Raw genomic sequence first — 23,757 nt, forward strand, 5'->3', positions numbered from 1 at the left:
CTTTCACAGACACACCTGTCTGCCACCATGGCAAGCGCACCGCCATCCCCACAGACACCTGGTGGCTCACGTGCTCCACATCTTGGAACGTGCCGTCTCCTCAGCATAAATATCCCACTGTCCTTTGGCCTCCCTAGTTATCCTTTACGTAGTCAGTGCCTACCTATCCTTTATGTTGAGTAAAATATGCTCTGCTGGAGAAACTTGGGGAAACCTGCCTCCAGGGCTTCCATTTACATTCCAATCTTCTTCATTCTAGACATTCTCTCAGTATATTATAATTGTCTTCTTCTGTGGCTCCCTACATACAGGTCTAAGTGAGATCTATAGACGGTTTTTCTTTTGGGTCTTTTATGAAGGTAGACTGGCAGATGGGAGAGTCTTAACAAATGATGATGAAATGAATGAATAAGGTGGCTCAATAGTAAAGAAACTGCCTGCAACGCGGGAGACCTAGGTTCAATCCCTTGATAGGCAAAATCCCTTGGAGAAGGGAATGGCACCCCTTATCCAGTATTCTTACCTGAGAAATCCCATGGACAGAGGAGCCTGTTGGGCTACAGTTCACAGGATCACAAAGAGTGGGATGCTACTGAGCAACTCAACAACAGGAAGATGAACCAAAACAGAAAAGCCATTAAATTAAGATACCCATTTTCTTATTTTATCCACAAATTTGTGGTGTTAGAATTCTTAATAAAAGTGTATTTCTGAATGACTCCAGATTTCTCCATTTGTTACCAGGTGAAAAAGCAAACAGATTTAAAGTCCCTGAATTGTAAACTTAAAAATGACTAAAATGATAAATTTTACAGTCCATGGGGTCTCAAAGAGTTGGACATGACTAAGCGATTGAACTGAATTGATACATATTTTGCCACAATTTAAACAAGCAAATGGAAACAAATATTTAGAAGGTTTTTTCTTTCTTTTCTGGGGTTGGGGGGCATAGAAGAATAATATAATACCTATAATCTTTTTTAACCAATTTCCTTGTATAAACCAGCAATTTTAAAATGTGCTGAGCTGAAACTGAAAACTGACAGTAAAAAAAAAAGTAAACAAGTGAAAAAAGTTATAAAAGACACGTTTTTATTATGAAATTAAAACACAAAGAGCCCCTTAATTAGGGAAAATAGAGAAGCATTGCTGCAAATGACACCCCCATTATTACCACTTAAATTGCAAGGGACAGCTTACAGTTCACAAGTGACTATAAAGTTAGTTAACTGGTTTTACAATAAAACATTCAAATACCACATAAGAACTGTCTGTGAGAGAGATTTTTATGTGGCTCATAAGCCTATTCCAAAAGATATCCAAGTAGAGGGGTTCCTGGAGGACTTTGATCCATGAGAGATGCTTGTAATAACAGATCCCTAAGGCATTTACTCCCCATAAATTTTCTTCAAAGGGGACAATATCTCTGGTTTGTTTTAGAATAATCTGTAGTTGTAACTTTATAGGCAAGCTGCTTCTTTTTTTCTAGATCCTCAATCAAAAGCTCTAGTATTTATAAGATATGCAGAAAAATCAACTACATTTAAACTTGATCCATCATTCACATGACTTAAAAGTACACAGATCAGTACATTCTGGTACTTTTATTTTGTTACCCTTTTTTAAAAAAAGCATTTTTTAAATGGACTTAACTAAGGTTTTCCAGGTTTCCTTTATAAATAAAGTGACATGTAACTAGGATGAAAAATAATCAATGAAGAAGATATTGACATCTAAAACAGAAAAGGGCTTCCCTGGTGCCTCAAACAGTAAAGAATCTGCCTGCAATGTGGGAGATCCCAGTTTGATCCCTGGGTATGGACGATCCCCTGGAGAAGGGAATGGCAACCCACTCCAGTATTCTTTCCTGGAGAATTCTATGGACAGAGGAGCCTGGCAGGCTACAGTCCACAGGGTTGCAAAGAGTTGGACATGATTGAGCGACTAACACTTTCATTTAAAATAGAAAAGACACTTTTCTAGAAACAGTTACAGCATAGCAGGTGAACAGCATTAATAACTTTCTAAAACAAACACAAAACATCATCCTATATTTTTTTCTCTGTTCATATCTAATAGCTGCTCTTTTTGTTAATAAAATGTGAAAATATAAAGAAAAAAGTATTATCCATTTACTGGCAAGAGTCAATAAATTTACTTTCTATCACTTTGCTTTTATTGAAACTAAGGCCTGGAATTTTTGTACTTTTAATCTTTACACCACAATCTGTTATAGGCTGCAGCAAGTCAATGGATCTATTTTTTTTTTTTCTGTACTTTTTGTAGATGGTTAATCCAGGATCATAAATTACAAGAAACCAGTTCATCTAGAGTGAGTGAGTAGAGCCAAGCAGCCATCAGCTGCTGCTGCTTCACCCCACTGAGCAATTACTAAACAGCTGAGCTGCACAGACATTAACTGAACATCAATACACCTCTCACTTCCGTTTCTTGCTTCCTACTCCTTTAAAGATTTGAACCAAATAGATAAATTTTGCTGGTAACTAAATGACTAAGGACAGGAGTACAAAGTAAAATCTATTTAAACAATTCTGCATGACTTGCCATGCCCTGTCATTGATCATGAAGGCATAATTTCGCCCAAATGAATAAAGCACAAAATGTCATTCTTTCACTGCAACCTGGTCTACTACTAAGGTTGAGTGTTTAAATTCTGACACATGGTCTCATTAAAATGATCTTCCAGCCTTCTCACTGGGCAGTTTTCTCTGCTTGGGCCCATGACTACCTTCTACAGGATACTAAACTCGAATTTCTGACTCACTGCTCTGTTGATTTCTTGGAGTTGACAATGTCCAGCTTCTTCCCAGCCCAATTCCTCCAAACTTGACTTCAGACGTGCCAGATTTAGATACCAACTAGTCTACCTTCTAGCTGACCTAAATTTGGACATTGACACCCCAAGCCTGCCACTCTGATTGTAATTTCTAGACTGGATAATCCACAAAATAAGAAGTTACTCTACAGTAATGCTTCAAGGTAATTTGGCAGGTAGGAGAAGAGATCCAGTTGTCACATCCAAAGACACAGACTAGATCATACGGACTCTGATTCAGAAAGTGGCATAAACCAAAGGAAAGATTGGATCTTGTTAGCAAATTATGAAACACGCAAGAGATTCAACAGAGCTATAATATATGATCCACTGAATAAAGTTTATCATCAAAACCCAAGTGAGGAGAAATTGGTTCCTGGTATCAGATTATTATGTTATTTAAAGAACATTGTATATTATTTAAAGTATGCCAAGTAAGTGTGTTTGGTTGTTCTCAACAAACCTTGCTCATATAATCACAAATTTAAAACAATCTCTGGATAATATCACAGGGGTGCGGGTGATGGAAGGAGACACAACAGCATGTATGGTCTCTATAATTTCGGCAAAAATCAAACTTGCTGGGAGAATAGTTCTCCCAGCCCTGCATATAATCCACTGGTGAAAACAGAGTGTTTGAAACCTGTAGGCTTCTGTCTGGGCTATGGGAGCTCTTCTCTCACCATTTGAATTATATATGTTTACTAAGAATTAGGAAGCTATTCAGGCTAATTGGTCCTATTATCTTCATTAAGTAATTTAATTATGTATCATTCAAACTAATAAAATACAAATTCAAAAAGAATTGTGTCTCTGAAAATTAAATGGAATGCCTTGGGAATATTTTATAAATGCAACCTTCCAAGAAAAATGCTGTTGAACTGGGTACAAATAGGAAATGTATAAAAATCTAGCATTTTATGCTTATCTCCAAAGAGGTTTCTAGCTTTAGGATTACAAGATTTTTATCTTTTATAAAAGAATACACCTCAAAATACTTTATGCCCATATGTTTTTATATATAAGCACAAAGACAGACATGGAAAGGTGCACAGGTTATAAATTTGAGTTTCCTGTTTTCATGTCATTTTGTTTCGAAAGCAGTTATGGCCTGGGGCAGAGGTGAGGGAAGAAATGACTGTACATGAGAAAAAAAGTTACACAGCAAATAACATCATGGATAAAGAGAATCATGAAAGGATGCTCATTGAAAAAACAGTGGTGGTTATTTTGAAGCAATTTTAGTTTTCATACATTTCTTTTACATTTGAGTATTTTACAGTGAGCAGGATTTTACATAACAAGAAAAATGCAACTTTTTTTTTCATTTTGGATTTTTTTTTTTTTACTATTAAAGAGAGACCATGGGACTAATTTTAAGGAAAAATCAATGACTACACATTGTAGGAAAATGACTCCTGATCCTTGGTGATCTGGTCTTAACCAGAGAGGAGAGACTGCAATGAACCACCCATGTCCCACCCAATTTCTATAATCAAAAGTTCCATTCTTCAAGGAGCCAAATGATCTGCTGATTTCAAACCTCTTAAACTCTCAGCTGGCAATACTTGACCTTCACTCTACATTTTCTTCTCCATATTTGTTTGCATTATTTTAATAGAAAGTTAGAATTACTTTTTATATATCAACGCCCCATAGGCCTACTTATAATTCCAAGTCAGTCTGCCTACTGGAGGACTTTCAATACTTATCTCTGGGCCAGTGCTTCATTCAAGCAGTGTTTGTCACAGGTTATAGTTTATTTGTATGTGCAATGAATTAGCCTTTGGCTTCGCAATAGATAGGGAGCATCAGATCAGAAGATGTTAATTGCAAGGGTTAGGAGACTTTAAATTCCAATGATATAGTCTCAACCATACAAGGGAAAAAATCCTAAGGAAATCTTGATTGTTTGTGTTTTTTTTTTTTTTTTTTTTTTTTTAAGACTGCTTAACAGGAAGAACTTCATGGGGAACAAATTCTTTAAAAAAGAAATAATGACTCTGCTATATTGCAAACTAATACTTCAACAAGATCTGGAACCTGAGACTTCCCTGATGGCTCAGTAGGCAAGGAATCTGCCTGCAATGTAGGAGACACAGGAGACTCAGGTTCGATCCCTGAGTCAGGATTATCCCCTGCGGGAGGAAATGGCAACCCACTCCAGTATTCTTGCCTGGAGAATTCTATGGACAGAGGAGCCTGGCAGGTTGCAGCCCAAGGGGTCACAAATAGTCAGACACAACTGGGTGACTAAGCTTGAAACCAGAGATCAAACTGCCAACATACACACAAGATCACAAGAAAAGCAAGAGAATACCAGAGAAATGTCTACTTCTGCTTTGTCAACTATGCTAAAGCCTTTGACTGTGTGGAAAATTCTTCAAGAGGATGGAATAACAGATCACCTTACCTGCCTCCTGAGAAACCTGTATGCAGGTCAAGGAGCAACAGTTAAAACCACACATGAAACAACAGACTGGTTTCAAATTGGGAAAGGAGTATGTTAAGGCTTTATATCGTCAGTTCAGTTCAGTTGTTCAGCCGTGTTCGATACTTTGCAACCCCATGGACTTCAGCACACCAGGATTCCCTGTCCATCACCAACTCCCGGAGTTTACTCAAACTCATGTCCATTGAGTTGATGATGCCACCCAACCATCTTAGCCTCTGAGTCCCCTTCTCCTCCTACCTTCAATCTTTCCCAGCATCAGAGTCTTTTCAACTGAGTCAGTTCTTTGCATCAGGTGGCCAAAGTATTGGAGTTTCAGCTTCAGCATCAGTCCTTCCAATGAATATTCAGCACTGATTTCCTTTAGGATGGATGGGTTGGATCTCCCTGCAGTCCAAGGGACTCTCAAAAGTCTTCTCCAACACCACAGTTAAAAGGCATCAATTCTTCAGTGCTCAACTTTCTTTTTAGTTCAACTATCACATCGTTACATGACTACTGGAAAAACCATAGTTTTGACAAGATGGACTTCTGTTGGCCAAGTAATGTCTCTGCTTTTTAATATGCTGTCTAGGTTGGTCATAACTTTTCTTCCAAGGAGCAAGTGTCTTTTAATTTCATGGCTGCAGTCACCATCTGCAGGGATTTTGGAGCCCCAAAAAATAAAGTCCAAAATCCCCCAAAAATAAAGTCTGTCACTGTTGCCACTGTTTCCCCATCTATTTGCCATGAAGTGATGGGACCAGATGCAATGATCTTAGTTTTCTGAATGTTGAGCTTTAAGCCAACTCTTTCATTCTCCTCTTTGACTTTCATCAAGAGGCTCTTTAGTTCTTCTTCACATTCTGCCATAAGTGTGGTGTCATCTGCATATATGATGTTATTGATATTTCTCCCAGCCATCTTGATTCCAGCTTGTGCTTCATCCAGCTCAGTATTTCTCATGATGTACTCTACATATAAGTTAAATAAGCAAAGTGACAATATACAGCCTGGATGTACTCCTTTCCCGATATGGAACCAGTCTGTTGTTCCATGTCCAGTTCTAACTGTTGCTTCTTGACCCACATACAGATTCCTCAGGAGGCAGGTCAGGTAGTCTGGTATTCCCATCTCTTTAAGAATTTCCACAGTTTGTTGTGACAAAGGTTTTGTCATAGTCAATAAAGCAGAAATAGATGTTTTTCTGGAACTCTCATGCTTTTTTGATGATCCAATGGATGTTGGCAATTTGATCTCTGGTTCCTCTGCCTTTTCTAAATCCACCCTGAAGATCTGGAATTTCATGGTTCATGTACTGTTGAAGCCTGGCCTGGAGAATTTGGGGCATTACTTTGCTAGCGTGGGAGGTGAGTGCAAGTGTGCTATACTTTGAACATTCTTTGGCATTGCCTTTCTTTGGGATTGGAATGAAAACTGACCTTTTCCAGTCCTGTGGCTTCTGCTGAGTTTTCCAAATTTGCTGGCATATTGAGTGCAGCACTTTCACAGCATCATCTTTCATGCTTTGAAATAGCTCAACTGGAATTCCATCACCTCCACTAGCTTTATTCATAGTGATGCTTCGTAAGGCCCACTTGACTTTGCATTCCAGGATATCTGGCTCTGGGTGAGTGTTCACACAATTGTGATTATCTGGGTTGTTAAGATCTTTTTTGTATAGTTTTCTGTGTATTCTTGCTACCTCTTCTTAATATCTTCTGCTTCTGTTAGGTCCATAGCATTTCTGTCCTTTATTGAGCCTATCTTTGTATGAAATGTTCCCTTGGTATTTCTAATTCTCTTGAAGAGATATCTAGTTTTCCCATTCTAATGTTTTCCTCTATTTCTTTGGATTGATCACTGAGGAAAGCTTTCTTATCTACTTGCTATTCTTTGGAACTCTGCATTCAAATGGGTATATCTTTCCTTTTCTCCTTTGCCTTTCACTTCTTTTCACAACTATTTGTAAGGTCTCCTCAGACAACCATTTTGCCTTTTTGCATTCAAATGGGTATATCTTTCCTTTTCTCCTTTGCCTTTCACTTCTTTTCACAACTATTTGTAAGGTCTCCTCAGACAACCATTTTGCCTTTTTGCATTTCTTTTTCTTGGGGATGGTCTTGATCCCTGCCTCCTGTACAATGTCACGAACCTCCATCCATAGTTCTTCAGGCACTTGGTCTATCAGATTTAATTCCTTGAATCTATTTCTCACTTCCACTGTATAATCGTGAGGAATTTGATTTAGGTCATACCTGAATGGTCTAGTGGTTTTTCCTACTTTCTTCAATTTAAGGCTGAATTTGGCAATAAGGAGTTCACGGTCTGTGCCAGGCAGCTTCTGGTCTTGTTTTTGCTGACTGTATAGAGCTTCTCCATCTTTGGCTGCAAAGAATATAATCAATCTGATTTCGGTGTTGACCATCTGGTGATGTCCATGTGTAGAGTCTTCTCTTGTGTTGTTGGAAGAGGGTGTTTGCTATGACAAGTGTGTTTACTTGGCAAAATTCTGTTAGCCTTTGCCCTGCTTCATTCTGTACACCAAGGCCTAATTTGCCTGTTCCTCTTCTGTCCATGAAATTCTCCAGGCAAGAATATTGGAGTGGGTTTCAAGTTCCTGCTCCAAGGGAGGACCAATTCAGGCCTAAAGGAGTTACTGAACTTGTCTGTGTTTCTATATGGAAAATAAGTGGTAAAACTGGAATTCAGACACATCTAAAGCCCCCTGGATTCCAGGTGAAAGCCGGTACAACATGTCCAAGACAACGACATGAACTTTCCAACCCTCCATTTTTGCTAATAGCTCAGTTAATGAAAATCTACCTTTAGAGTGGATTCCATAAAATTATGTGTACCTTGCAGTAGTTCCGTCACCGTGGTTGGGATCTAGAACAGTCTATCTATTAATGTCCTCAGGATGATTTGAGAAATAAAAAAAGAGCATTCTTAACACTATTGCAGACTGACACCAACTTACAAAACTTGCAACTTGCAAAACCTCATTCCATCTACTCAAGAATGGTGACCAAGAAGATACCTTCCTCATGAAGTCCTATAGTTCATACCAGACTATAATGAAGCCACTTCCCATTTTACTAAAAGTCACCTGGAGTTAGAAATTGGGAGTGGCTCTCAGCGCTGCTGCCTTTGGCTTTTGCAAGAGTCCTGACATTGATCCAGCCTGTCTCACTTCATGGCTGTCCTCATCCTGTCTTAATTATTCACTTGGTTTCACTTTCACTTATACACAAACATACATACACCACACAAATACATCACTAGAAGTTATTACTATATTTAATATTAATGTTAAGATCAAGTATTCTAAATCCAACCAAGAACACAATTATTTTTCACGAGGAAGAAAATATGGTTAATTCCATACATCTTTTCTCTTAAAAGCAATAATTAGATTATTCAGATGCTATACACACTGTAATGCACAAAACCAGATCTTTAAATCTCATGGTTTTGAAAGCAGTAATGAAACATGATATCATCTAGTTTGCAAATGATCTGCTTTCCAATTTCCTTCTCTATATCTAGTTACTGCAAAGACAGACACCATGGTGTGGAAGTGGACCTATCAACTTGCGTGTCAGGAATCCCAGATTGTTGTTCTGGCTCTAACACTAACCTGTCATGTGACCATAAACAAATGCCTAACTTCTCTGGTCTTAGTCTCCTTATACATAAAAAGAAATAAGAATGAACAAATAACTTCTAAGACCTCTTCCAGTCTAACTAACCCCTCTCATTCTAGTTTCCACTTTGGATCCACTGACCCAGTCTATGACAATGCTTCTCTAAACTTTTACTGGCACTAAGAAGTTGGTCATTGTCCAACACCATTCCATTAGAAAGAGAAGATCACATTGTTATAAGACTGAGCAAACATCTGCGCTAATTCCTCCCCAATTTTATTGAGATGGAACTGACATATGTTGTATTAGAGGAATACAACAATTATTTGATATATATACACACACACACACACACACACAAATGATCACCACAATTAGTTAAGAATAGCATCCACTGCCCCACATTATTATAGTTTTTTAAATTTTTTTTAAGATGAGAACCTTTAAGACCTACTCTGTTGGCAACTTCAAGATATACAATACAGTATTAAGTATCAGGCTGCACACTACAGCTCTAGGACTTTTTAAACTTATACCCGGAAATCTGTACCTTTTGAGCCCCCCCTCACCCATTTCCCTCGCCTCTAGCAACCACCAATATGGTCTGTTTCTACGAGTTCCATCTTTTTTAGATTCCACATAAAAGTGAGATCATACAGACGCAATAAATAAAGAACTGAGGAAGTAAGAGAGATGGAGTACTCCAAATTCTCTGTGAAATGAAATTTGTGGTTATTTGACACTGTTGACAAAGGATGTTATTAGACTGTTCAGAATTACAAATGAGGTTAGAAGGACTGTTAGATATTAAGCAGATTCTATTTCACAATAATTAACAAGGATAGAAGACTACGCAAGCTAAATCACATCAGAAATTTCCTTCGGCTCTTTTCGGCATGCCAGGAAGAATTGGAGTCACTTTTATTGCTTATCCTATTCCTGTGCCCCTGAAGGGCGAAGAAGAGCGTTAGTCATCTGCAATTAATTACTCGTTGAATTTGTTAAGCCATGATCGTCTTTCCTTTTGAGCTTTCATCTAAGGATCTCTAAGAACTTTTGAATATTAATTATAACAACACTGTCCTGAAATAATTTTTGGCTTTGATTAAAATTGCATGCCCTACTTTTGATTACTCTCTTCAGGTGTGGAGCCTAAAAAAAAAATCCTAGACAGTTAAAGCTTAGCAAAATATTAAGCACATCAAACCCCTCATCTCACCTCTTACAGATGAGGTTATGAGACTACAGAGGTTAAGAGACTTGCTCGATTTCACCTAGCTCATCACAAAGCAGATTTAGCATACAATGAACCACATCCTGTTCTCCGAGGCTCTTTTGAGCTTGTGCCAAAATAACATATTTTATTATAATCTTCTACTCATTCAGCCCCTAAATTACTAAAAAACTTTAATTTCATGGATAACTTTCTTAGACACAAATCTAGCATGTTGGTGGGCATGCCCCTGCTGCCATATCATGGGTGATCTGGGAGCCTAAGCAAAATATATTTTCCTTCCTGAGATTTCTTGTATTTCTGTCATCCTCTCAAAATTAATCAAGATTAAGTTAATCGCCAATACATGAGAGTTGCATACAACTGTGGAGCTGAATAAAATGAACTGTGTTCAAATCTAAGACAGCAGCCACTAAATATAAAAAAAAAATTGTTTTTCACACTATCTGGCTTAGTAACAGTAGAATCTGAATTCAAGCATCATGTTACCTGCAAGGGATCACAATCACTGGTGAAACAGCTTTTTTTTTTTTTTTTAAAGTAACCTATGGCTTCCCTAGTGGCTCAGATGGTAAAGAATCTGCCTGCAATGCTGGAGACCTGGGTTCAATTCCTGAGTCAGGAAGATTCCCTGGAGAGGGGACTAGCAACCTACTCCACTGTTCTTGCCTGGAAAATTCCATGGACAGAGGAGCCTGGCAGGCTATACAGTCCATGGGATGGCAAAGAGTCAGACACCACTGAGTGACTTACACTTTCACATCACTTCCATGGTAACTTACCAGATGGCGTGAGTGGTAAAGACCCTGCTGGCCAATGCAGGAGACATAAGAGACTCAGGTTCAATCCCTAGGTCAGAAAGATTCACTGGATGAGGGCATGGCAACTCACTCCAGTATTCTTGCTGGGAGAATCCCATGGACAGAGGAACCTGGTGGGCTGCAGCCCATAGGGTTGCAAAGAGCTGAACACGACTGAAGCAACTTAGCACGCACACAGGCAGACATGCTACTTCAACCTCTCTGAGAAAGAGATGGGAGGTGAGGAAGAGCGGCAAGCAGGTGAGGACCCTGGAGTATGACTGAGAAAGAAGAGAACATTGAGAAGATATCTAAAGAATATTTCAATGAATTCACCATATGGCATAGGTCTGGCTTTCATGCCACACTTTTCTCAAGGGAAGACCATACTAACACGGTTCAAAGAATTAGACCAGGCTCCTCCCATCAGTAGTCACAGGACCCTAAGCTTATTACTTTACTCCCTTAAGTCTCAGTTTTTTCATCCATAAAACAAGGGTAATAAATGAACCCTTTCCCTGACAAAACTGTTGGGAAAATTAAAAGAGATAACACAAACAAGCGAATGTTGAGCACACGGTAAGCACACAATAAACTAACTCTTTGACTTGTTTCTAAACAAGTGACCTGTCTTTACATCAACTGGTTAGCTCCGAATAGTTTATATAGTTGTGAAGAGCAAAACACTCATGAGGCATTTCCTTAAGAATGCTATTTTTCTTCTCTCCTGAAAAGCTGTTTTTAAAAATTACAATAGGCTAGCGTGGCCTGTTTACTTTTGGTTTTAATTTGAAAGTACAGGGCTTAAACTAATCTACCCACCATTATTTTTTATTTTTCAGAAACCTTCAGAAAATGATATTAACTTACATTGCCCTGGGTTGCATTAGAGCTTCTTATCTGAATACTTCATCCTTTATCTCCACCCTTGTAATTTCTTTCCTTTGTTTTCTACCTTTTGCTTTACTCTGTCTCACTAGGCTCTGTAATTCCTCAAAGCACAGATGATCAAAAAAGAAATGAAAAAAAAAATTGAAGTAATAGTTGAAGATACAAACAAATAGAGTTAATAGAGCCCAAAACTATGGAAGTTTCATGACCTAAAGACAAATACTTCTAGAAAATAAATGTGCACCCTTTTCGGCTATTTTTTTTTGTGCATTGAATAATGTCACAAACACATTACTGATAACACATACTGCCATGTCCAAGAAAGCATAGAAATTCATTTTATATAGCTCCTAGGAATATTCCATGGCTATATCATCTCTTTCAGATATTCAGTTTAATTTTGCTGTGGTAGGGCCAGAATTACTTTATAGAAATGATGCCAGGACATCTGTTTGGTTAATGTTCTGCTGAAAATAAAGAATTGGCTTTGGGCTTAGATTTATCCTGGTTCTACTCCAAATTGGAGACAAGGTAGAGTTTTATATCAGCAGAATATCAAGTCCGGTGTTCCTTAGGTTAGGTATCGGTTGCCTGAAATCAATGATTCACTTCAGAAAATAAATTCTATTCTAATTCAAAGTAAGGGTTGCATGCATCCTATAAATGGCTCCCAACTCTTTTGTTCTCATGCGCCATCTAGTGTTACTTCAGGGAATATTTAGCTAAATTCGTATCCTGGCTGGAAAGATGAAAGGCTTATTCTGGAAAGAGCTCATCCAGTCCAAAGGCCTGGCCTCATTTTTCATATGAAGCAGAATCACTACTTTCTGCAGGTAAAGCACAGATAATTAATGTATTTCCTTATATATGGGATTATATATTATTCTGGAATAGTGGGGGGGACGTTCTCCATAACACTCTGCTGACTTTATTTACTGTTCATGTGTGAAAGTTGCTCAGTTGTGTCCGACTCTTTGTGACCCCACGGACTATACAGCTCATGAAATTCTCCAGGCCAGTATACTGGAGTGGGTGGCCTTTCCCTTCTCCAGGGGATCTTCCCAACCCAGGGATCAAACCCAGGTCTCCCACACTGCAGGTGAATGCTTTACCAGCTGAGCCACAAGGGAAGCCCCTTACTGCTCATAATCATCATCATTTACTAACAGTGTTAAGGACATAGAACTAAGGTATCCCCAATATTCATTACAGAAACTTAAATATACAGTGGCTTTAAAGTCAGACAAATAGCTGTGATTTGGAGAAAGTTACATATTTCACTCGGGGCTTCCCCGGTGGCTCAGATCTTCCCACATCTGCCCACATCTCCCAGATCTGCCCACATCTGCCCACAATGCGGGACCTGGGTTCGATTCCTGGGTCAGGAAGATCCCCTTGAGAAGGAAATGGTAATCCACTCGAGTACTTTTGCCTGGAAAATTCCATGGACGGAGGAGCGTGGTGGGCTACAGTCCATGGGGTCGCCAAGAGTTGGACGTGACTTCACTTTTCTTTCTTTCTTTCTACATACTTCACTCAGACTCTGTTCCATCATCTATAAAATGGGCATGATAATATGTATCACCATCACTGTATCTCAGATGGATGCTATGTTGTTTGTTTTTTTTTAAGAAAAGAAATATGTAAGGTCCCTATTATTGGAGTTTATGATCCATGTAAGCAGTCAATTAATGGCAGCCAGTTTTAATACTGTGTTAAAAATTCCTATACAATGGAATTCTTAGGAGCCAATACTTGGTTGACTGCAAGGAGATCCAACCAGTCCATCCTAAAGGTAATCAGTCCTGAATATTCACTGGAAGGACTGATGCTGAAACTGCAGCTCCAATACTTTGGCCACCTGATGCGAAGAGCTGACTCATTGGAAAAGACCCTGATGCTAGATTTACCCTAGATTTATGAACAAGATTCATGAAGTGAAAATATTTAAGTTCTAGAATTTTCAGTATTTTAGACCACCTGATCTGAACACTCTCATTTTTTTAAACTTTTTATTTTGTATTGGAGCTCAAAATTCTCCAAGCCAGGCTTCAGCAATATGTGAACTGTGAACTTCCTGATGTTCAAGCTGGTTTTAGAAAAGGCAGAGGAAACAGAGATCAAATTGCCAACATCTGCTGGATCATGGAAAAAGCAAGAGAGTTCCAGAAAAACATCTATTTCTGCTTTATTGACTATGCCAAAGCCTTTGACTGTGTGGATCACAATAAACTGTGGAAAATTCTGAAAGAGATGGGAATACCAGAACACCTGATCTGCCTCTTGAGAAATCTGTATGCAGGTCAGGAAGCAACAGTTAGAACTGGACATGGAACCACAGACTGGTTCCAAATAGGAAAAGGAGTACGTCAAGGCTGTATATTGTCACCCTGCTTATTTAACTTATATGCAGAGTAAATCATGAGAAACACTGGACTGGAAGAAACACAAGCTGGAATCAAGATTGCCGGGAGAAATCTCAATAACCTCAGATATGCAGATGACACCACCCTTATGGCAGAAAGTGAAGAGGAACTCAAAAGCCTCTTGATGAAAGTGAAAGAGGAGAGTGAAGAAGTTGGCTTAAAGCTCAACATTCAGAAAGCGAAGATCATGGCATCTGGTCCCATCACTTCATGGGAAATAGATGGGGAAACAGTGGAAACAGTGTCAGACTTTATTTTTGGGGGCTCCAAAATCACTGCAGATGGTGACTGCAGCCATGAAATTAAAAGACACTTACTCCTTGGAAGGAAAGTTATGACCAACCTAGAGAGCATATTCAAAAGCAGAGACATTACTTCACCAACAAAGGTCCGTCTAGTCAAGGCTATGGTTTTTCCTGTGGTCATGTACGGATGTGAGAGTTGGACTGTGAAGAAGGCTGAGCGCTGAAGAATTGATGCTTTTGAACTGTGGTGTTGGAGAAGACTCTTGAGAGTCCCTTGGACTGCTAGGAGATCCAACCAGTCCATTCTGAAGGAGATCAGCCCTGGGATTTCTTTGGAAGGATTTCTTTGGATGCTGAAGCTGAAACTCCAGTACTTTGGCCACCTGATGCGAAGAGTTGACTCATTGGAAAAGACTCTGATGCTGGGAGGGATTGGGGGCAGGAGGAGAAGGGGACGACAGAGGATGAGATGGCTGGATGGTGTCACCAACTTGATGGACATGAGTCTGAGTGAACTCCAGGAGTTGGTGATGGACAGGGAGGCCTGGCATGCTGCGATTCATGGTGTTGCAAAGAGTTGTACACAACTGAGCGACTGATCTGATCTGATAGCCAGTCAACAATGTTATGATAGTTTCAGGTAGACAAAAAAGGACTCAGACATACACATCATTGGAAAAGATCCTGATGCTGGGAAAGATGAAGGCAGGAGGAGAAAGGGGAAACAGAGGATGAGATGGTTGGATGGCATCACCGACTCAAGGCATGTGAATTTGAGCAAACTCCAGGAGATGGTGAAGGACAGGGAAGCCTGGAATGCTGCAGTCCATGGGATCACATAGAGTCAGACACAACTTAGCTACTGAACGACAACAATTCTTGGTTAGATCAGCACCTATTTGTGCCAAACAAATACAGATTTGTACAGTAACTGGAGTCTCTTGCTTTCTACTTACTAGCAACTCTCCTGTGATTTGTGTACCATGTGAAGGGTAAGAGTAGTGACTCCAGTCCCAGTAGGTGGGGCTCAAACCCTAGCTTCTCCGCACAGAGCCCAGGGACCTCAGACTTCCCACTCGACTTCTCTGTGGTGAAGTTTCAATGTCTGTCATACAGGGATCATGATAATATCTATCTCACTGGGGTTTTTCTTTTGCGGGGATTAAATGTGTTGATATATGTACTTGGCAAATAGCAAGTACTATATAATTTATCTGTTTAAATATTAGCTGTAGTTTAAAGCAAAATAAAGGTCATCTATCTGGTCTAAGTACTAATAACATTTATAGAACTACCAATTGATATTTAAATAAACCTAAATTTTCAAAAAAGATTGCTACAATATAACAGTTGATTTTCTTAATCAGAAAGAACTAGGAAAGTACCTATCTTTTAAGTGTTTCTAATACATATTGTCTAAAAATGCCAACTTTTGGGAAAATCCTTTTTCATAGAAGTATTTGTTTTAGTTTAGACAATAAAAACAATTCCACCTGATTTCTTTCCCTGTGCTCCATACATTATAAAACTCAGTTGTTTAATTCTACATATTCTTCTCTTAGCTTACTGTAATGAAATATTTAACATTAAAAATGTCATCACTTTAACCATTTACTCATTAGCCAGTCTTGATTTCTGTATTTCAGTAAATATAAAATAAGGGGGAAATCTGCCAAAAGTCAACCTAAGTATTAGCAGACCAAAAACATCACCTGCTTAGTATTTTGTTTTTATCTTCCTCAAGCCAGCCAGATGTATTTATTAGGAAAACGAAGACAATAATGTTAGTTTAACCTCTCACTGTTAGCATTCAATCAACACATCCAACAACTGGAAAGGAGCTACCTGCTGTTATGGTACTGACATACTAGCACTAAAGTCAGTCTAAACACTCCCAAATCACTCTGTACAACTGGACTGTTCAATGGCCTGGCCAAGAAGGCGAACCCCACCTTGGTTCCTAAGGCTAAGGGAACCGAGTTCTTGACAAGTTCACACATTAGTGTAGCAACTACATTTGGTATGGAAGGAAGAGAAGTTGACATCCCTGCTCACCCACTGCGAGATCCGTAACCTTTCACACACACTATCACATTCTCTTCACAGCACTCATAACTCTGACATGTTTAGCAAAGGTCTCTCTCACCCCATCAGAATTCAGGTTCCATGACATCAAGGATTAACCCTTTTTGTCACCCCTGTAGCCTAGTGCCTGACATAATATCTGACACATGATAGATGCTGGGAAAATATATTTACTAAGTAATAAGATCAATGCAAAGAAATAGAGGAAAGCAATAGAAGGGGAAAGACTAGAGATCTCTTCAAGAAAATTAGAGGTACCAAGGGAACATTTCATGCAAAGATGGGCTCAATAAAGGACAAAAATGGTATGAACCTGACAGAGGCAGAAGATATTAAGAAGAGGTGGCAAGAATACACAGAAGAACTGTACAAAAAAGATCTTCATGATGCAGATAATCACGATGGTGTGATCACTGACCTAGAGCCAGACATACTGGAATGTGAAGTCAAGTGGTCTTTAGGAAGCATCACTATGAACAAAGCTAGTGGAGGTGATGGAATTCCAGTTGAGCTATTTCACATCCTAAAAGATGATGCTGTGAAGGTGCTGCACTCAATAGGCCAGCAAATTTGGAAAACTCAGCAGTGGCCACAGGACTGGAAAAGGGCAGTGTTCATTCCAATCCCAAAGAAAGGCAATGCCAAAGAATGCTCAAACTACTGCACAATTGCACTCATCTCACATGCTAGTAAAGTAATGCTCAAAATTCTCCAAGCCAGGCTTCAGCAATATGTGAACCATGAACTTCAAGATGTTCAAGCTGGTTTTAGAAAAGGCAGTGAAACCAGAGATCAAATTGCCAACATCTGCTGGATCACGGAAAAAGCAAGAGAGTTCCAGAAAAACATCTATTTCTGCTTTATTGACTATGCCAAAGCCTTTGACTGCGTGGATCACAATGAACTGTGGAAAATTCTAAAATAAATAGGAAAACCAGACCACCTGACCTGCCTCTTGAGAAACCTATATGCAGGTCAGGAAGCAACAGTTCGAACTGGACATGGAACAACAGACTGGTTCTAAATAGGAAAAGGAGTACGTCAAGGCTCTATATTGTCACCCTGCTTATTTAACTTCTATGCAGAGTACATCATGAGAAATGCTGGACTGGATGAAGCACAAGTGGGAATCAAGATTGCCGGGAGAAATCTCAATAACCTCAGATATGCAGATGACACCACCCTTATGGCAGAAAGTGAAGAGGAACTCAAAAGCCTGTTGATGAAAGTGAGAGAGGAGAGTGAAGAAGTTGGCTTAAAGCTCAACATTCAGAAAACGAAGATCATGGCATCTGGTCCCATCACTTCATGGGAAATAGATGGGGAAACAGTGAAAACAGTGTCAGACTTTATTTTTCTGGGCTCCAAAATCACTGCAGATGGTGACTGCAGCCATGAAATTAAAAGACGCTTACTCCTTGGAAGGAAAGTTATGACCAACCTAGACAGCGACTTCACTTTCACTTTTCACTTTCATGCATTGGAGAAAGAAATGGCAACCCACTCCAGTGTTCTTTCCTGGAGACTCCCAGGGACGTGGGAGCCTGGTGGACTGCCATCTATGGGGTCGCATAGAGTCGGGCACAACTGAAGTGACTTAGCAGCAGCAGCAGACAGCATATTAAAAAGCTGAGACATTACTTTGTCAACAAAGGTCCCTCTAGTCAAGGTTATGGTTTTTCCAGTGGTCATGTATGGATGTGAGAGTTGGACCATAAATAAAGCTGAGCACCGAAGAATTGATGCTTTTAAACTGTGGTGTTGGAGAAGACTCTTGAGAATCCCTTGGACTGCAAGCAGATCCAACCAGTCCTGAATATTCATTGGAAGGACTGATGTTGAAGCTGAAACTCCAATACTTTGGTCACCTGATGTGAAGAGCTGACTCATTTGAAAAGACCCTAATGCTGGGAAAGATTAAGGGCAGGAGGAGAAGGGGATGACAGAGGATGAGATGGTTGAATAGCATCACCAACTCAATGGACATGAGTTTGTGTAGGCTCCAGGAGTTGGTGGTGGCCAGGGAGGCCTGGCATGCTGCAGTTCATGGAGCTGCAAAAAGTCGTACACAACTTAATGACTGAACTGAACTGACGTAATAAAAGTAAATCATGCAGGTAGTTGAAAAATTACTTTCTATTTCTGGATAATTTTTATTCCTGTTAGTTGTCGTCTTATTTACCTCTCTGCCCACTACTTAGAAGTAGATCTCACCTTTCCAGCAGGCTGTAGCAGGCTGGTGCTTTATGCTACAGCATGGTTTGTAATGCCAACCTTCACCTCATGCTTTGGGAGCATAAACCTCATAGACTCTCATACTCCTTCCAATGGGTGTAGAAGGGATGGGACAAATGGTAGCCCCATAGCTATCACACAGGATCATCTTGGGCTTGGGAGTGTTGTGCTAATTCTTAGCCTGGTTATACCCCACTGTCCTCTAAATTATACTTGATGTCCTTGAAACAGGTCTTTTTCTTGACAGTCTTGACAAGCCAGAAACCCACATCCACAGTTGGATTCAGACCTACAGGCCTTGCCTTGCAGAGCTCCCTGAGAGAAGATCACAGTCCTTGCCATGTACGAGAGGACCTGAGGAGTTTTTTAAAGGCATAGATTCCTGGCCTTTATTCTCAGGGAATTTTGATCCAGGAAGATGAAGAGAATCTGTGTTCATTAAAAGTTTAAAGAATTTTATTCACTGCCGCTTCTACCCACCACTCAACCATCCACCTCACCATATCTGTAGTAGATTCACTTTGGGAACCCATTCATCTAAACCATATTCCTATCAGCAATGCAGGAAGCAACAAAACTATTTTGTTTTGTTCTCGGAATAAAGGAGGCACTCATTCATTCATTCACTCATCTGTGCATCCAGCACAATGCTGAAAATTTGCAGGGAAACAAAAGATGAATAAGATCCCATTCCTGTTGCCAGGACTGACTGTGTTAGTTATGGGATCCAGTGCAAAATAAAAACACGGGGCCCCTTGTTCAGAAAATATTTATTAAGCGCTTCAAGACAGTGACGGCAGAGCATTAAACTAGCACAAGGCCCATCTGAGCGTGGGCAAAGCATGTTCATTTTGGAAACCCACTGACCTAAACAACATTCCTATGAGCACGACTAATAGCAACAAGAAGTACTTTGTTTTGCTCTCAAAACAAGGAGAGCCCTCAGCAATGGTCACAACACTGGCCCTGCTTATGTATAAAAGAGAAATCTAGAACATTCCCACTTGAGAAATGAAATTCAAAAAGTTAAGAAAGAGTCTCTATTTCAATCAGTTTTTCTAGTTGAATAACTAGCCCTGACTCTTCCAATGATCATGCTCAAATAAGAACAACACAGAGTAATGGATTAACATCTTTTATTACTTTGGGGTTTTCCTGGGTGCTACTGCCTTCTAGAAGCTGTAACTATGAGCCCTTACAAATAAAAGCCCCCTTTGTAGAGCTGACTTAGGCGTAAGCAAGTGACTTCCATGGCTTCATGAAAAGGAAAGAATAAAAGTTCTTCATTTCTATGTAACTCACAATAGCTCCTAAGTACTTCCTCATCCATCTCCTGCTGCTAAGTCACTTCAGTCATGTCCGGCTCTGTGCAACCCCATAGACGGCAGCCCACCAGGCTCCCCCGTCCCTGGGATTCTCCAGGCAAGAACACTGGAGTGGGTTGCCATTTCCTTCTCCAATGCGTGAAAGTGAAAAGTGAAAGTGAAGTTGCTCAGTCGTGTCCGACTTAGCGACCCCAGGGACTGCAGCCTACCAGGCTCCTCCATCCATGGGGTTTTCCAGGCAAGAGTACTGGAGTGGGGTGCCATTGCCTTCTCTGCATCCATCTCCTAATGAAATGCAAAAAAAAAAAAAAAAAAAAAAAAGTGAGAATTTTCACTCAAGACAGCTGACTTCAAATTCAAATTCCTTTAACAAATTAGTTCTTCCATACGTTAGTACATGATTTTTATAAAGCTATTTGTCAAACTCATATTCTGACACTTCATGTTAGTAATCATCATGATTCCATATGCAAAATTATGTAGTTGAAGTTGATGGCTATTTTCTTGTATGGATTTGGGGATCCATAAACTCAAATCTTTGTATTTATTCCTACCCTTTTAAGGTCAAAGAAAAATTTTTTTTTAACTGCAGACCAAAAACATGACTGCAATGCTCACTCTTCCTAAATACAGGGCTTAGGAGTTCTTTGTGTGGCTCCCGATGGTTGAGGTAAACTACATTAGCAGCCAAAGTGCCAAATAATTGTTTCTTAGACATTTACTATTTCATGGTTGTTTTGCCTTATTTGTATTCTGACATAATACTCAGCTTCAGAACATTACAAATAGCAATCAACAAAATTAAAATGAATACAGCGATATAGTATGTGGAAATGGCAGTAGAGGGGAAACAAAATCTCTAAACAAAAGCATGTACAGAGCAACAGGATTTTATTTTGTTTAAAAAAATACCTACCCAGATGGTAAGGGATGCTTTCTCTCCGAAGAGAGAGGAGGAAAAGCCGGAAAGAAGACCTCTTGGGCTATTTCTAGCCATTTTTAGAGAGCACTTGAACATTTAAACCTGCTACAGTGAAACCATGGAAGGATGGCAGAATGTGAGCTGTTCATGACTCCCCAACCCAGTATTGAAGTATAGCTAATTTACAATGTTGTGTTACTTTCAGGTGTACAGCAAAGTGATTCAGATAGACAGACAGGTAGTAGCTATACAGATATACTCTTTCAGACTCTTTTCCCTTATCAGATCAGTCGCTCAGTCATGTCCGACTCTTTGCAACCCCATGAATCACAGCACGCCAGGCCTCCCTGTCCATCACCAACTCCCGGAGTTCACTCAGGCTCATGTCCATTGAGTCAGTGATGCCATCCAGCTATCTCATCCTCTGTCGTCCCCTTCTCTCCTGCCCCCAATCCCTCCCAGCATGAGAGTCTTTTCCAATGAGTCAACTCTTCGCATGAGGTGGCCAAAGTACTGGAGTTTCAGCTTTAGCATCATTCCTTCCAAAGAAATCCCAGGGCTGATCTCCTTCAGAATGGACTGTTTGGATCTCCTTGCAGTCCAAGGGACTCTCAAGAGTCTTCTCCAACACCACAGTTCAAAAGCATCAATTCTTCAGTGCTCAGCCTTCTTCACAGTCCAACTCTCACATCCATACATGACCACAGAAAAACCATAGCCTTGACTAGACGGACCTTTGTTGGCAAAGTAATGTCTCTGCTTTTCAATATGCTCTCTAGGTTGGTCATAACTTTCCTTCCAAGGAGTAAGCATCTTTTAATTTCATGGCTGCAGTCACCATCTGTAGTGATCTTGGAGCCCAGAAAAATAAAGTCTTACACTGTTTCCCCATCTATTTCCCATGAAGTGGTTGGACCGGATGCCATGATCTTCGTTTTGTGAATGTTGAGCTTTAAGCCAACTTTTTCCCTCTCCACTTTCACTTTCATCAAGAGGCTTTTTAGTTCCTCTTCACTTTCTGCCATAAGGGTGGTGTCATCTGCATATCTGAGGTTATTGAGATTTCTCCTGGCAATCTTGATTTCAGTTTGTGTTTCTTCCAGTCCAGTGTTTCTCATGATTTACTCTGCATATAAGTTAAATAAACAGGGTGACAATATACAGCCTTGACGTACTCCTTTTCCTATTTGGAACCAGTCTGTGGTTCCATGTCCAGTTCGAACTGTTGCTTCCTGACCTGCATACAGGTTTCTCCAGAGGCAGATCAGGTGTTCTGGTATTCCCATCTCTTTCAGAATTTTCCACAGTTTATTGTGATCCACACAGTCAAAGGCTTTGGCATAGTCAATAAAGCAGAAATAGATGCTTTTCTGGAACTCTCTTGCTTTTTCCATGATCCAGCGGATGTTGGCAATTTGATCTCTGTTTCCTCTGCCTTTTCTAAAACCAGCTTGAACATCAGGAAGTTCACGGTTCACATATTGCTGAAGCCTGGCTTGGAGAATTTTGAGCATTACTTTACTAGCGTGTGAGATGAGTGCAGTTGTGCGGTAGTTTGAGCATTCTTTGGCATTGCCTTTCTTTGGGATTGGAATAAAAACTGACCTTTTCCAGTCCTGTGGCCACTGCTGAGTTGTCCAAATTTGCTGGCATATTGAGTGCAGCACTTTCATAGCATCATCTTTCAGGATTTGGAATAGCTCAACTGGAATTCCATCGCCTCCACTAGCTTTGCTCGTAGTGAGGCTTTCTAAGGCCTACTTGACTTCACATTCCAGTATGTCTGGCTCTAGGTCAGTGATCACACCATCATGATTATCTGGGTCATGAAGATCTTTTTTGTACAGTTCTTCTGTGTATTCTTGCCATCTCTTCTTAATATCTTCTGCTTCTGTTAGGTCCACACCATTTCTGTCCTTTATCGAGCTCATTTTTGCATGAAATGTTCCTTTGGTATCTCTGATTTTCCCTTATAGGTTATTATAAAATATTGAGAACAGTTCCCTGTGCTACATAGTGGGTCCTTGTTGGTTACCCTCACTCATTTTAAGGGAAATTATTAAGTATAGAATTGCAACTAATTTTACACAGTGAAAAAACAAAATTTACAAATACTTCCCAAAGTTAGTAAGAAAAAAGGAACTCTGCTGAATTGAGTGCACTTTTTAGACTATAATTTTTCTGCAGTCCACTGACAAATGTAATATACATACAGTATTCCAGTTTAGTTTTACTTAAAACTAAGAAAGGAATGATACCTGGATGTAATTTTTTAGAACTTACTGTAAACAATGTTTGTCATCAAAACAGCTCATGTACACCTTAGCCAGCAAAGCCCACATGACAGTTCTAAAAGCAAGATGATTATTCTTCAGAATTACTCTTTTTAAAATACAGACAAACTCTGGGGATTGATTTGTAAGTTTGGGGTGAGGCCAAGTATGTTTTATTAAAAAAAAAAAATTTAACTCCCTAGATGGTCCTGAGATGCAACTGAGGCTCAGAATCACAGCTCTGAACTAATGGTTCTGAAAGTGTGGTCCCCAGATCAACAGCATCAGCAGCATCCAGGAACCTGTCTCAATACAGCTTCTGGAGCATCACCCAAGGCTACTGAATTAGGAGTTCACTCAGGGGAGGGAAAACACTCTGCATTTGAACAAGCCCTCCAGGTGATTCT

General features: G+C 39.8%; 1 protein-coding gene across 4 annotated transcripts in view; it reads right to left on the reverse strand.

The window, feature by feature from the left end:
- The window catches only part of ARHGAP18 (Rho GTPase activating protein 18), a 206,328-nt gene that overhangs the window by 172,562 nt on the left and 10,009 nt on the right, over positions 1 to 23,757 (reverse strand). For 2 of the 4 annotated variants that reach the window (XM_055535602.1, XM_055535606.1), the window contains one exon: positions 20,365 to 20,440. The exons of the other annotated variants lie outside the window; for them this stretch is intronic. In XM_055535602.1, the coding sequence (XP_055391577.1) occupies positions 20,365 to 20,440 (76 nt within the window). The remainder of the gene's footprint in view (positions 1 to 20,364; positions 20,441 to 23,757) is intronic. 4 annotated transcript variants of the gene reach the window in all.

The sequence above is a fragment of the Bubalus kerabau genome, chromosome 9 (genome assembly GCF_029407905.1).
Source record: "Bubalus kerabau isolate K-KA32 ecotype Philippines breed swamp buffalo chromosome 9, PCC_UOA_SB_1v2, whole genome shotgun sequence".
Classification (NCBI taxonomy): Eukaryota; Metazoa; Chordata; class Mammalia; order Artiodactyla; family Bovidae; genus Bubalus; species Bubalus kerabau.